This window comes from Bos grunniens, chromosome 29, assembly GCF_055505025.1.
Source record: "Bos grunniens cultivar Pamir isolate PY7600 chromosome 29, Bosgru_T2T1.0, whole genome shotgun sequence".
Lineage (NCBI taxonomy): Eukaryota > Metazoa > Chordata > Mammalia > Artiodactyla > Bovidae > Bos > Bos grunniens.
The window spans coordinates 18,693,755-18,710,117 of record NC_141193.1 but is presented as its reverse complement, the minus strand read 5'-3'; the positions used below and the strand labels follow the sequence as shown (position 1 = coordinate 18,710,117).

At 37.5% G+C, this 16,363-nt stretch overlaps 1 protein-coding gene across 10 annotated transcripts in view; it reads right to left on the bottom strand.

Annotated features, from left to right (window-relative positions):
• The window catches only part of ARHGAP32 (Rho GTPase activating protein 32), a 205,043-nt gene that overhangs the window by 74,915 nt on the left and 113,765 nt on the right, over window positions 1–16,363 (bottom strand). For all 10 annotated transcript variants that reach the window (XM_086383679.1, XM_086383682.1, XM_086383684.1 and 7 more), the window contains one exon: window positions 11,113–11,199. In XM_086383679.1, coding sequence (XP_086239805.1) covers window positions 11,113–11,199 — 87 coding nt within the window. The remainder of the gene's footprint in view (window positions 1–11,112; window positions 11,200–16,363) is intronic.

The window sequence follows — 16,363 nt, the reverse complement described above, 5'->3', positions numbered from 1 at the left end:
CACTGGTTCTCCATGGGAATAATAATTGGCAGAAGGAAGATAGCATGTAATCTTAAACCCACAGAAAGAACCATTAAATGATTCTGTGTGGAAGAATACTACCAAAAATTACAGAAAAATAAAATTGGGTTACTGATCAGTTACCATGAACATTTTCTGTTACTGACACTAGAAAAGCACTGACAATCAACACTATTAAAATCTCATCTAGAGGCATTTGGTGTGCTTATCGTATCTAGAACCCCCTGTAACTCCCCACTTTTCGGTCTTTCTTCCTTTCCTTGCCTAAGCTCTGAAGCTCATTAGATATGAAAATTTAGTCATAGAACATATTTATCACATATTGTCTTCTAATTTTCTCTCGAATCCATCACTTCATAGCCTGAGCTATGTGAGGACCCACATCACTTCTGACCTCCCTGCCTCTGATCCTCCTCCACCCCCCTCCCCTAATATGAACTACAGAGCTTGTCAGGTCACACTGACAGAAGGCCTTCAAAAGCTCCCGTGGGCAGTAGTGATGAACTGGTCTCCACTACACACCATTTGGTTTGACAGTTTAATTTTTATGTGGAGGCTTTAGTCTCATAAGAATTTGGAGAAACTGGGAGAGAAAGCAACCGTCTCAGAAATGAAGAAAAATCTCTAATGTAGCTCCTTTCCATTTGCCTCCACCAGATAGGGCAGAAGCAGAAGGTACCACTTCACGGGAGAGAGGCTGAATTCTAAACACAGGTACTGCCCATAACCAACAGGATAAATATGCCTAATCCTACTTTGGACTGCAATTCTCCATTACACAGAGAGCAATACCATCTCCGTCTTTCAGAGGGGTTGTTAGAATGAAATAAGAGAACAGATGTGGCAGAAAATTTGAAGAACAGTCCCTGGGTCCCAATTTTAAGAAATGCTAGTTCAGTAACTCTGGAATGGGATCCAGTTAATCTGATGATCAGCCTGATTTGGGAACCACTGATCAATCAAATCCAAACATAATTGCACATGTGAGGACTTGCATCATCTGGACTTGTCTAAATCTGCAGTGTGATCCCACTCACTACTCCTTAATGCTCTTTCTTTGCTTCCAGTTATGCTCAATTACTTGCATTTCTTCCATTTGTAAAATGCTCCTTTTCTTGCCTACATGATTTTTAAGTGCTGTTCTTCTACTATGCAAAGTTTTTCTTTTACTCTTTGCTCAAGTAAACTCCTTTGTTTTCTCACTTCTACAGCTGCCATCTACCCAAAGCATTTCTGAGTCACAACAGTGGGTTAAATACTTGTTCCTTCGGGAAGGCAAAAATAAAAATAAATAAAAATGAACAATACGGCAGAGAAAAAGAAAAACAACCTATTGCATAGTTACAAATATTTTTTCTTTCACACATGTATTTCAAAAATTATGCAACCCTTCAAATATCAGAAAATTATCAAAATTATTTTAACATATGTATATTTCTATCAAAGAGATTAAACAGATGGTGACTTTTTATTTCAAAGTTCTGGATTTTTAAAAATTGAAATATAGTTGGATTTATAGTATTGTGTTAGTTTCAGTTGTACAGCAAAGTGATTCAGTTATACTATATGTATTATTTTTTCAGACTATTTTCCGTTATAGGTTATTACAAAATAATAGATCTTTTACCTCCTAGGTTAAATTTATTCCTAGGTATTTTATTATTTTTGATGCAATTGTGGAATTGCTTTCTTAATTTCTCTTTCTAGTAGTCTGTTATTATAGTTCATAGAAACGGAACTGATTTTTGGTGAGAAGTTTGAAGCTTTCCAACTAAGATTAGGAACAAGGCAAGGATATCCTCTCTCATCACTGCTTCTAAAAACTGTATGAAATTCCTAGCTAACCCAATAAGACAAGGAAAGGAAGTAAAAGATACACAGATTGGGAAGGAAGAAATAAAACTGCCTTTATAGACACATGACATGATCGTCTAGGTAGAAAACACAAAGCAACAACAAAAAACTTCTAGAACTAGTAACTGATTATAGCAAAATAGCACGATACAAGGCTAATAAACAAAACCCAACTGCTTTCCTATATACCAGGCAATAAACAGGTGGGGTCTGAAACTAAAAACACAGTAGCATTTATATAACCACCCCCAAAATGAAATACTTAGGTATAAATCTAACAAAATATATAGAAGATCTACATGAGGTAAACTACAAAACTCTGGTGAAAGAAGTCAAAGGACTAAATGTGGAGAGATGTACCATGTTCGTGAACAGGAAGACTCAGTATTGCCAAGATGTTAATTCTTCCCAACTTGATCTATAGATTCATAACGCTTCCCCAGACAAAATCCCCACAAGTTATTTTTCCATATATTGACCAACTGATTCTAAAGTGTATGCAGAGTGGCAAAAGACTCAAAATAGCTAACACAATATTGAAGAAGAATAAAGTTGGAGGACTAATGTATGGAGGACTTCAAGACTTACCATAAAGTTACAATAATCAAAACAATATGGTACTGGCAAAGGAAGAGACATACACATAAATGAAACAGAACAGAAAGCCCAGACACGGACTCACTTAAATACAGTCAACTGATGTTTATAAAAAAGCAAAGGCGATACAATGGAGAAACGACAATTTTGTTTTGTTTTAAATTTTCAACAAATGATGCTGGAACAACTGAACATCCACACACACAAAAATAAATCTAGACATGGACAAAAACGAATTCAAAAAGACCTTAATAAGATACAAAACCATGAAACTCTTAGAATAGAGCATAGGAGCAAATATAGACAACCTTGGGTTTGGTGATGCCTTTCTTTAGAAATAAGAGCAAATGTAAAATCCATGAAAAAAAAAAGAACTGATAAGCTTGACTTCACTGAAATTAAAATTTTCTGCCCTGTCAAAAGAATGAAAAGAAAAGCCACAGACGTGGGAGAATTACTGGCAAAAAACATACTATTGATAAGGGATTATTAAGCAAAATATGCAAAGAACTCTTAAAAATCAACAATAAGAAAACAAAAAACTGATTTAAAAATGGACACCTTACCAGAAAGATATATAGATGGCAAATAAGCATATGAAAAGACACTCCACATCATATGTCATCAGGGCAGGGCAAATATAAACAAGAAGATATCAGTACATAACTAATACAGTAGCAAAAATCCAGAATACTGATAACACCAAACGATGTTATATAAATTCCTATTACATAACAGGAATTTCCTTTCTTGCTGGTAGGAATTCAAAATGGTACGGCTTCTTTCATAGACTTATCACTTTCTTACAAAATTACTCATACTCTGTTTTACCAAAGGATCCAGCAATTGCACTCTGTGGTGTTTACCCAAATGAGTTGAAAAGTTATGTCCACACACAAACCTACACACAAAGGTTTACAGCAGCTTTATTAAAAATTGCCAAAGCCTGGATGCAACCGACACGTCCATTAGCTGGTGAACTGATAAACAAATTTTGGTACATCCAGACAATGGACTATGACTCAGCACTAAAATGAGGTAAGACATGGAACTCTGTCAAAGTCTCCTGCATGGCAGACAGACTGTTTACCATTGAGCCACCTGGGAAGCCCCAAAAAAGTTGCAAAATTAAGCTCTTAAATACAAAAATAAAATAATGATAATTCTGTGCTATGAAGATATAAGCAAGAATCTACCATCCTGAAAAGGCAATATATTATATGATTCCAACCATAGGACACCATAAAAAATACAAAACTATGGAGACAATTAAAAAAAAAAAACTGGTGGTTGCCAGGGGCTAGGGAGCAGTGAGAGATGAATAGGTAGAGCACAGAGAATTCAAAGACTAGTGAAACTATTCTGCACACTATAATGGTGGATACATGTTTTAAATTTATGCAAACCCAGAGAATGAACAACACCATGAGTGAACCCCTATGACAATGGTGTGTCCGTGGAGGCTCATCTGTTGAAACAATGTACCACATTAGTGGGAGGATGTCCACAGTGGAGAAGGAGGTGCATGTATGAGGACAAGGGATACGTGGGTACCTTGTATTTTCCGCTCAATTTTGCTATGAACCTAAAATTAGTCCAAAAAAAAAATCAAGTTTATTAAATTTATAAAAAGTAATCATGTTCTCTTCTCTCTGGAGAGTCTTGCTCAAAGAAATAAATATCAACAAGCAACCACATAAAGGCAAGAGCCTTCAGAGACTCAAAAGGTAAAGACTGGGGACTGGATTTCAAAATTGCTTTCCTCATATATCAATAAACTGATTTCTTTCAACTTTTAAAAACTGTTCCTGTGCAAGTAAAATGTCTGCTCTTTAATACAGATTTACATGCAGGAAATTAAAAGCTTAAAACATAATTTTCAAATCCTCTCAAGTTGCTTTAAAGTCACTGAGTAAAATTCTAAAATCAGTAAAATACCTATCTTTTTAGTGGATATGGAAGAAGAACTTTAAATTTTATATGTAAAAAAACAACCTTAATCATGCAATTTCCAAATAGGCTGAATAAAGTAAATGATCATAATATTTTAGAAATTCAATTATTTATTATAAAGAACAAAACAAAAAAATTCATTATTCATGTCTAAATTTTAATTTGCAGCTAATTTCTAACCTGAATAATATATCAGTAAGTATTGCTCTCCAAGGATAACAAAAATCAACAATTCTTAACAAAGATGATAAAGAATGAGAAAAAAGAAAAATCCCAGTGTATATAAGATCAAATTCCTAAGACAAAATTTTTCTTTCTCTCATTCATTCACCAGATATTTACTGAACATCTACATAGTACCAAGCCCTGCAGTAAGTATTAAATGCAACAGAGAAAGGACCATCAAACCTCTGACTTCTTAGAATGTATTTCAAATGAGAAGAAAAAAATCCTACTTTTAAGTTAATAAATTGTTATGTCGTTTAGTCGCTACATCATGTCCAACCCTTTGCTATCTCATGAACTATAGCCCTCCAGGCTCCTCTGTCCACAGGATTTTCCAGGCAAGAATACTGGAGCGGGTGGCCACTTCCTTTACCAGGGGATCTTCCCAACCCAGGGATCCAACCTGCATCTCCTGCTTGGCAGACAGCTTCTTTACCATTGAGCCACCTGGGAAGCCCTTAAGTAATAAATACAAAAATAAAATAATGATAATTCTGTGCTATGAAGAAATAAGCAAGAACCTGCTCCAGTCAAGGTGGGGAGGGAAAGCCCCTCTGTGGAGCTGGCATCTAAACGGCCTCCTGAGAGCTGCGCGGGCACCAGGCACAGCACGTGCGTTGTGAATGGACTTACGGGCTGACCAAAGGTAATGCCTTGCTGAGGAAAAACTCAGGGTCTTAACTGACTGAAAACTAGTGAGACCAAAGCACAGGAGTGAGAAGACTGTCCCACGATGTAGACAGCAGGCAAGCTCCAGATCCTGCAGGGCCCTCACAGGCCTTGGTGAGTAGTTTGGGTTTAGTTTTAAATTCAGTGGAAATCTATGGCAGAGTTTTAACCAAGAGAGTAACATGCTTAAATTTGCATTTTACCTCGTTCTGGCAGTTGCTATCACAATGGCCCAACAAGGTACAGCAGCTTGACTACAGCTTGGTAATAACAGACGCAATGAGTTGTTGCTGTACAGTCATTAAGTCATGTCTGACCCTTTGTGACCCTGTGAACTGTAGCTCGCCGGGCTTCCCTGTCCTTCATTATCTCCTGGAGTTTGCTAAACTCATGTCCATTGAGTCAGTGATGTCATCCAACCATCTCATCCTCTGTCATCCCCTTCTCTTGCCCTCAGTCTTTCCCAGCATCAGGATTTTTCCCAGAGTTGGCTCTTTGCATCAGGTGGCCAAAGTATTAGAGCTTCAGCTTCAGTATCAGTCCTTCCAGTGAATACTCAGGGTTAATTTCCTTTAGGATTGATTGGTTTGATCTCCTTGCTATCCAAGAGACTCTCAAGAGTCTTCTCCAGCACCACAGTTCAATTCTTCAGGCTCAGCCTTCTTTAAGGTCCAACTCTCACATCCGTATATGACTAATGGAAAAGTCATAGCTTTAACTATACAGACCTTTAAACAAAATCTATATTTTTGCAGTTCTTTCCGAGAAGAACACTCTTCACCCATGTCTTTGAAGACCCTTAATCATGGGAAAGTTTATCATGCAACAGAATTAATACTATGAATTAATTGTATGCATGATGAAGTTCAGTGAAAAGAAAGACCTGATTTAAATCTCAGCTTGACCTTATCCTTAACAGGGGACTTTACACAAGTTCCTTGACACCTACGAGTGACTGTTTATTCTTCTATACAATGGGAATGGGCTTCCCTGGTGGCTCAGATGGTAAGGAATCCACCTGTAATGCGGGAAACCTGGGTTTGATCCCTGAGTTGGGAAGATCCCCTGGAGGAGGACATGACAACCCACTCCAGTATTCCTGCCTAGAGAATCCCTGTGGACAGAAGCCTGGCAGGCTACAGTCCATGGGGTTGCAAAGAGTTGGAAACGACTGAGCGACCAAGCACACAATGGGAACAGTAACACCTAAATTTCATAGAAAAGTTTTCATACTTAAATAAGAAGTTTGCCATCTGCTTATACACTGTGTCCATATACAGGTGCTCTTCAAACATTAATAATCAACTCCATCCCCTTAGTAACAGCATATGCTAAATGGACCAAGTGGAGGAGATACTTAATACTGAGGAATGCATTGCTGATGGTGGAATTTCAAGCATCAGAGTACAGGAGATATTTTGAGGCAGAAAAGCATTCCCCTACAAGCAACTGTTTGTTCCATCAACTGGGACATTAAAAAAGGCTTCATGGTACTGTAAATATTTACAAAACACTTCAGGAAAAATGACTTATTATACATTGATGAATTCTGGTTAAAATACAAAGGTAGTTCATAAAATCCAACTTCAATAAGAACCATTCATTTCAACTACTCTAAAGCTTACTACAGGACAATAAAATATTAAGAAACATTTTTTCTTAAACTAATAAAACTATACTTAGAGGGGGAAAGATCAGACAAAATTTTCATTAGGGCAAATATCAGAATAAATTTTTACAATCGCTAGGTTTAAATGAGTCATTTCAAAGTTAACACTTAAAAACTGCTATCTGCTTATTTGCTAATGAATAAAATAATAGAATACAGAACACTTTTAAGATTCCCTACCACTGACATTACACTTATAAATGCTTTATTCTATGTAATGGGGCTTAATGTAATTAGTGTCAAGGTTTATCTAATTTTGTTATTTTTCTAATTATTGAAGTTTCAACAGTTGAGACATTAAAGGTTTTTCCATATCTACCTTGACCTGTTCTTGAAAATCTTAGGATTTTTATTAATTTTCATTGATTTCAAACTAAATACATGATATTTCCTGAAAAGCAGGGAATACATAGAGGAAAAATTAGTATGCTTTGCAGAAAAGAAAATGTTCCCACTCAAAACAATATCATGATACAGACTGGGAAGAGTATTTCTTCATCTGCACTACCTCATCTGTTTGTTCCATATAACACCTTTCCCCCCGAGTCTGTTTCCTTGGAGAAAAGAATTAAAAGATGAAGGAAGGAACACATAAGGCACATGGCTATTCTGGTCAAGACAACTTACTCTAAATAACCATCAGTAGGAGAGGGAGAGCAATGAGTACTCAGACAGGGCATTATGTAGATCTGTCTCCAAGGCATTTGAGAAAGTCGCTTTGTCCACGTAACCATGTTCTGCTGAGACACATGGATATGGCTGAATGAGATTTGAGTGACACGTATCTGCTCCAACTGCTCTTGGCCCAGTATACCAGCTAGGAAATATTTTTATCAGTTCAGCTCAGTTGCTCAGTTGTGTCTGACTCTTTGCGACCACATGGATTACAGCATGCCAGGCTTCCCCGTCCATCACTAACTCCCGGAGCTTGCTCAAGTTCATGTCCATTGAGTCAGTGATGCCATCCAACCATTTCATCTTCTGTCGTCCCCTTTTTATTGCCCAGATTATACAGTCTATTGGGCTTCCCTGGTGGCTCAGATGGTAAAGAATCTGCCTGTGATGCAGGAGACCAGAGTTCCTGCAGGAACTCCCTAGGTCCCTAGGTTCCTTCCCTAGGTTGGGAAGATCCCTTAGAGGAGGAAATGGCAACCCACTCCAGTATTCTTTCTTGGAGAATCCCCATGGACAAAGGAGCCTGGTGGGCTACAGTCCATAGGATCACAAATAGCTGGACACAACTGAGTGACTAACATATACAGCCTATTGGCCTAGGGTTGCAGCCAGTTAACCTGGACTTTCAGAGGCTTCCACTTAGAGTTTTATAGAGGTAGGTAGACAGAAGATATATCTTTACATATATGAATGCTATCCAGGTCCTGTCTACTGAAGTCATGCAAATAAACTAGATTATTAGCTTCGGTATATTTCTTTAATAACATTAGAATATGCCTGCAGATTTCAGAGTGGCCAACTAAGTATAAATAAAACTAGAATTATGATGAAAAAACAGAAAAAACCCACAAGAGTGAGGTTCAAATCCTGGTCTTTAATTTCATGACCATGGGGAAGTTATTGACATTCTTTAGTCTTACATTCATCATCTGCAAGATGGAAACCAGACTCTTTGCCTCACAGAGCTGTTTTAAGAGTAAATGATACTCTGTATGCCATAATATTTGTGTACCAGACATATAAGTGATCAAAAAATGCCTAGTGAATTTGGATCTATGTATGGAACACATGGTTTACATTTCTGGGTTCACAATTTAAAAAGAAATTAAAGCTTTAAGAGGCAGAGGCAAAAAAACCTTACAAGATTCAAATGTAATGTTAATACCTGAAGAATCAGTACTACAGCCTGCTGCTGCTGCTGCTGCTAAGTCGCTTCAGTCGTGTCTGACTCTGTGCGACCCCATAGATGACAGCCCACCAGGCTCCCCTGTCCCTGGGATTCTCCAGGCAAGAACACTGGAGTGGGTTGCCATTTCCTTCTCCAATGCATGAAAGTGAAAAGTGAAAGTGAAGTCGCTCAGTCATGTCCGACTCCTAGCGACCCCATGAACTGCAGCCTACCAGGCCCCTCTGTCCATGGGATTTTCCAGGCAAGAGTACTGGAGTGGGTTGCCATTGCTACAGAAAGGGAAAAGATCTCAGCTGTTTAACTGGACACTTTCTAAGAAAAAAGAACTGGGGAAGAAAGTGTGTTAAAAAGGACGGACCAAGAATTTTGGTTAAATAAAAAGAAATTTCAAGTGCACATTATTAAAAATTAGAAATTAGCAAAGATATGAAATATGCAATTAGCTTCTATAATGAATAGATTACAAGGAGTAGAGGTAATCATACTTCATTTGAAGATAATGCAATTTCTAAAATCTGTTGTGTATTCCCAATATACGAAATAGGAGATGTAAGAAAAGCTAGCAATCAGGAAACTGAAGTCCTTAAGAGCTCCAGCTAAGATTTCATATAGCTTAGGAAAGCAACTTTCATAATTTGGGCCTCAATTTCCTCATTTGCAAAATTAGAAGGTTTGATTTTGAGTCTATCTTGGCTATAAAAAATGACTTTGGTCTATTATGGTTTAAGGATGACATATATGGCAAGAATACAGAAGGCAAGCCATGAGAACATATCAACAATTACTTCCAGTGAGGAGGCAAAGGAGAAACACGACAGCATTATTACAATGCAGTAAATTACTACCTTGATGTAACAAAACCACAACAAGTAGTCTGAAATTTTTTAAGCAGCTTGACAAGATACTCACAACCAGGAAAAAGCCTAACTATCTAGGTCACTACTTCATGGAGGCATAATCAAGTAACGATTACACATTCTAATGTATGGTACCAAAATGCCACGCTTACCTTTTGAAGGTCATGTTTTACAGACAGCATGGGTATTTTTGACATGTTTTGCTTATGAGGAAGAATAAAAATATCTGCACTGTCAGAACAAATGGAAATCACTGCTAAGAAGAGAAGGCACTAAAAGATGTAGATTTTTGATGGGATAAGAAGTTCATGACTGACATGCCAATCATGTACTCTAGATAACAAAGAAATGCTTTCTAATCACCTGTTAATGGTTCATCATAAAAGCATTGGATATTTTCATGTAAAAATTAACTCACTCAGTAAAAGCATTTTTATGAAATATGGCATGAAACACGGATTCAGAGCTTCCCACTTCCTCAAAGGAACCAAGATGACATATAATAAAACATGTATAAACAGTATATAACTTAGAACATATATATACAAGCTAAGTTCAATTTCTAATCTCATGTTCTCTCACCTACAAATAAACTTAACTCTGAAAGGTTTGCCCTTAAAGTCACATCAAGACTAGGAACTTACTATTTCCCATATGAAATAGCCATTTTCCAGATTATTTAATTTTTAACTTCAGGTACATGAATAACACTTTTTTGGAAAAAAACATGTAAATTCCTTATCTTACTCTCTGTCAAAGGAAACTGAAAAGTTTGTACATAAGAAAGGTTTCCTCAAAAACACTTACTTTACAATGACTAATTCAAAGACAGGCAAGAAGGCTCAATGAACAAAGAATAAATCAAGGAACTGCTTACTTGATGGAGGAAATAATCGATGATATAAGTGACATATTTGAAATCTCATTAAGAGCAAGTCACACTAATAAGCCTCAAAAAAGTTCTAACACTTAGAGTTAAGAAAGAGCACACTTCTAAAACATACACACATCCTACTGTTATACCACATTGGAACTTAAAGTCTTGGTTAGAAAAATGAGCATCTGAGGCAAACACTATTTGATCTCTTAAATGTAATATGCAAGCAGTAGCCGAACCATTTAATCTCATCATTGATAAAGGATATGTTTCCTTTACAAGAAAATTTACAAGAATTTTCAAGTTTGTAAAATAAATATCTATTTAATGGACTCTATTGATTGTTTCAACTCTGAGCACATGCAGAAATGCCAATGTGACTGGAAGAAAGAATAAAATAAAATACCTGTGTTACCACAGTCCATGTTATTTGTTCATATTTATTCATTTATTTATTCAATGTTATTCACTTATCTTTAATTCCTATTAAATTTTATGTGAAATGGAGAACCACCCACAAAATTACCTGACAAGCAATGTGCACGAGGTAGACCAGCTCTTTAGATTCACAGCCATTTTTTGTTACTTCATTCTGTTCTTCTGAAAGTGAAAGCTAGAGGGAAAGAAAGTCACGGTTAACAAGCAAGAATATAATCAGCATTCAGTAATATTTGGGCCCTCACATCAATTTAATGTAAGATATGCCTTATATTAGAACTTTATTGCTTAAAGCAGATAGATAGAATGAAGAAGTCAGGATTTAAAAAAAAATGTTTCTACTTGAAAAAGAATAGCTACATGAATATGCAAAACAGAATCATTTTGCTGTATGCCTAAAGCTAATGTAAGATGTAAATCAACTATACTCTAATATAAAACACAACCTAAAAAAAATAAAAATGTTCCTAACAATTGTCTTTGTGGCACATATCTACACTAGCACAACTACAGAACAGCAGTAAAAAATAAAACAGTACATTCATTCTATAGCAGGCTTTCATGTCCTTGATGTATAGCACAAATATGAAAGGAAGTTCAAGTGGGCCCCAAAAGACAGTGTGACCAGAGGTCTCAGAGAGCAAAGGGTGCATTACAGGGACTGCACACTGGCTGCTCAGGGGACAGGCTGGGCCTGCAGACATGTTCTATTTCAGACTCACCATGTAGGTCTGCACACTGGATTTTATTTTATTTTTATTTGACCACAGCTAGCATTTAGAAACTGAATGATTTCATATGAAAAAATACAAATCTCTGGCTCCTGTTGGAAAATCTGAACCTCTGAACTACTGGACCCATATTCTCACATGGGCAACAACTGGCTGGGGCTGCGAAGTGACCGTCCCTTTGAACGAGGCCTGTATTCTCCCCGAGTCTTTGTCACAGAAGCAATTACTGATTTATTTTCCATCGACATCTAGGTGGAATGTTAATTATCATTCATCTTGCTACTTGCTTTGTTATTTTTTCACACCGTACTCACTTCACTTATTCACTCACACATCTGTTCCATCTAGAGATGTGAATTTGCAAACTCAGCTCCAGATACAGACAACCCTGAGTTCAAAAGTGCCACTAACTGGTTATATAATGTTGACCTACCTACCTAATCTCGCGTCTGGAAAATGGGAATGATATAATAACACCCATTCTCAAGTCTGTGCATATTAAATGAGATAATACATTTAAAGTGTTCACCAAGGTGCATGGCACTCAGTAAGCACTTAGCAATCACTACCTATCATTAGAGTTAATATTATAAGAAAATAAAGTTGACAAGAATATATTCTCTACTTTTGAAAGGAGTATCATTGAAAGTATTTAAAAAAAAAAAAAAACCAACCTCCTAGTATTAAGTAGGAGAAATCTGGAAGATAACAATCATTCTCACACTAGCCCAAACTAGCCAGATTAACTACAAAATGAGTTCCTTAAAAATTGAAAAGAAACCTACCCAAGCTAAGGTGCAAACAGTGATGAAAAGACTTTCCTGAGATAGAAGAGATTCCTATGGATGTGCCTGGATGCCCGGCAAGGATGCTGGAGGATAAGGAACCTGCCTTAGACAGGGTAGGGAGAAACCCACCAAACCTCAGATGACTGCCTGTGGACTGGAGTGAGGAACTAAAATTCCAAAGAGCACTGTGCAGCACACAGTCAGACCTAGGCACTCAGCAACTGACTCCCACAGGTGTTCAGGTATCAACAAGTAGATCAACACACCAAAGGTGGGGCCAGGGGGAGAGAGCAGGAGAACTGAGAGAGATGAACCCGTGTGTGATGTGTGCAGAGCCTCCCCAAGCACAAGACAGCTGAGCACTGGAGATGGAGAGAGGGCAGGAAAGCTGAGGCCCGCGGAACATTTAACAAGTAGAGATGGGAGGGGCAGAGAAAAGCTGAGAGAAACCCCACTGGGGCAATGCTGCATGTAAGAGTATAAGGCAGCTACACACTAGAATGAGGGCAAGGGGAGCCAGAGAAAGCTGGAGAGCAAAGAGAACTAGCAACCAGAGGGGCTGCACTCCCTCAGTTCAGAAAAACTGCTGGCTTAACAGTAGAGCACAAACAGACCTCAACAATTTTCAATTTTCCCTGCTAAAGAAAAACAAAACAAAAAAAACCTCCTGAACTCAGAATACTTAGAAGTAATGACAAACAAAAGCAAAGTAAAGTTGCCAAAGGCCAGGTCTATAGCAGGCTTCCCAGGCGGCTCAGTGGTAAAGAACCCACCTGCCAATGCAGGAGATGCAGGAGACTCAGGTTCGATCCCTGCATTGGGAAGATCCCCTGGAGGAGAAAATGCCAACCCACTCCAGTAATATTGCCCGGGAAATCCCATGGACACAGAAGCATGGCGGGCTACAATCCGCGGGGTCACAAAGCGTTGGACACAACTGAATGACTGAACACAACATCACCACAAGGTCTATTATCAACCACAGATCAGCTTGATTCTGCTCACTTCAAACATGACTAACACAATCTAATACAACAATCTAACAGAATGGAAGAAGGGATAAGCCCATTCCTGGAGGTAAAAATTATTGATTTTAGTCTCTACTGTCTCTTATATAACATATTTGGCATTAAAAAATTACAAAATATACATGGAAGCAGGGAATTGTGATCCATGGTCAACAGAGGAAATAAGCTAAGGGACAGACACAGAAATGCCCCAGATATTGAAATAATAAAAAGAATTTAAATTAATTATGGTAGAAATTCTAAAATTTAGTTTGAAAAGATACTCTGTAAGAAAGTAAGAATATACAGAATTCTAGCAGAGACTGATCTGCAAATATATTCAAAAGAAAATGCTACAAATAAAAACTATGATATCAGATATTAATAGCACACTGAATACAGTAGATGCAAGAATTATTGAACTTGGAAACAGATCAACAGAATGTATCCAAGCTGAGACAGAGAGGAAAAAAAGAATGATCACTCAATCAATAACAGTACACTTTGAGATCTCTGAGACAAGCAACATGTACAACCAGTGTGCCAGAAGGAAACGGGATTTGAATGGGGGAGAGAAGTATCTGCTGAGGCAAAAGACTAGAACTTTCTAAAACTGGTAAATGATATCAACTAACAAATTCAAGAAACAGTGAACCTCAAGTAGGATCAATTTCAAAAGTCACAAAAAGGCATATCATAATCACACTTTTGAACAACGAAATAAAGACAAGAATCTTGAAAGCAGACAAAAAAAAAAAACCAAGAAAACATATAACTTTAAGGGGAAAATAAATAAATGACAGGGGAATTCTCACCAGAAGTAAGAGAGCCCAGAAAACAAACAGAAACAACTTTAAGTGCTGGAAGAAAAAGACTGCCAATTCTGTATCCCATAAAAACAAGCTTTAGCGATTTCAGGAATATAAACACATTTACAAATGACAACAGCTGAGAGACTCTGTCTCTAACAGATTAGTGCAACAATAAAAGCTAATAGAACTTCCTCAGACTGACGGGAAATAGCACCACACAAAAACCCAGAACTTCAGGAGGGGATAAGCAACACCAGAAAGGGTAAATATGTAAGTAAACATACAACACCTAAATTCTCGACAGTAACAGACAGCAGAAGTTTGACACTAACTTAACAGTTTTGAGAAAAGAAAATAAATGAACCTAAGTTTTATTCAAACCTAAATATACAAGAGGGGGAAAAAAAGCATTTTCTGATGAATAAAAGCAATTAATTCCCATCAATACATCTTCAACAGACTTCTAAAATGTATCCTTAAAGATGAAAAGGCATTCCAGGATAAAGAATAAGGTAAAAAGCAGAAATACTGAGCAAAGAATTCAGCAAATAAGTATTGCATCAAAACAAATCTTAACGTGTAACAAAAATGGTGATTAATTATAAGAGATAAAGAGATGCAACTATAAATCCTAAACAACACAACCATGGAAGCCAAGAAAGAGTAATTCTGCTTAAATCATTCTATCTGGTACTGCTTGAGAGAAGAGTAAAGAGATTGATAAAACTTTAGACTAAAAATTAGGTGTTCAAGTTAAATTTTAAATGATAACCACTAAAAGGACAGAAAAACCCTCTTCAGCTTTCAAACAACAGAGAGGTAAAAAATTTTAAATGTCAATACCTGTAACAGAATTATGAATAGAAGCAAAATCAACCTTCCTAAGCAAAACAGAAGCAGGAGGAAGGAAGAAGATAGAAGGAGAGAGCAGATTTCCAGATTGAGGCAAGGAGATGGGGGAAAAGCAAAACAGGATAGTCAAATGGCAGCAACAAAACGGTGCGGTGGGCAGCTACAAACGCCAGGCCCTTCACAGAAACATGAAAAATCAAGGGAAAACTCTTGTCAGAGTGAGAACCAGCTTTCTCACCACTCTAGAAACAGCAGAAACTCATGAATCTGTTCAGGGTGAGACACACGCACACCAAAGACACACGAAGATCCTGAGCTTTAACCTCTACTTCATCTTTAGCTAAGGTGGAGATATGAGCAGCTTGGTTAAATGCTGAATGGACACTCAACACAAAGGAAATGTGAAAAGACTGGAGAAGTAGATTTCTGTTTGTTTTACTTTTTATTTTTAGCTCCTGGCATTCAAGGAATTCCCTGACAAAACCCTTCTGGAGCCTGTGCTCCCTGCAGTGGAAGTGCAAAGTCCTAACCACTGGACTTCCAAGGAAGTCCCAATTTTGTAGATTTTAAATAAACGATATAAGACACACCCAAAGAGCTTAAAGAAACTACAAAGAACTAAAGGAAAGCAGGGAAACAATGTATGAAAAAAATGAGCATATCAATGAAAAGAAAGAAAAAAAAAGGGAGCCAAACACAGATTTAGGGGATGACAAAATCACTACCTAAAATGAAAACTTCACTAAAAGAGAGCAACAGCAGATTTGGGCAGGAAGAAGAATCAGCTTACTTAAAGAACGGGTAAATAAAAATATACAGTCCAGGGAACTCCCTTGTGGCTCCAGTGGTTAGGACTCCATACTTTCATTGTCGAGGGCCCTACTGCAATCCCTGGTTAGGGAACAAAGATTCTGCAAGTCACTCAGCGTGGTCACACACACCCACACACACACAGATATACAGTCCAAAGAAGAGAAAGAAAAAAAGGGTGAAGGAAAACGAAAAGTACCTAAGGGACCTGTAGGACATCATACAGAGTACCAAAACAATACATTATCGGAATTCCAGAAGGAAAAAGCCATAAGGAGATTCTCTGAGGAGTGATATTAGGAAGACGGACGAATAGGAGAACACTGACTTTAGACCCCT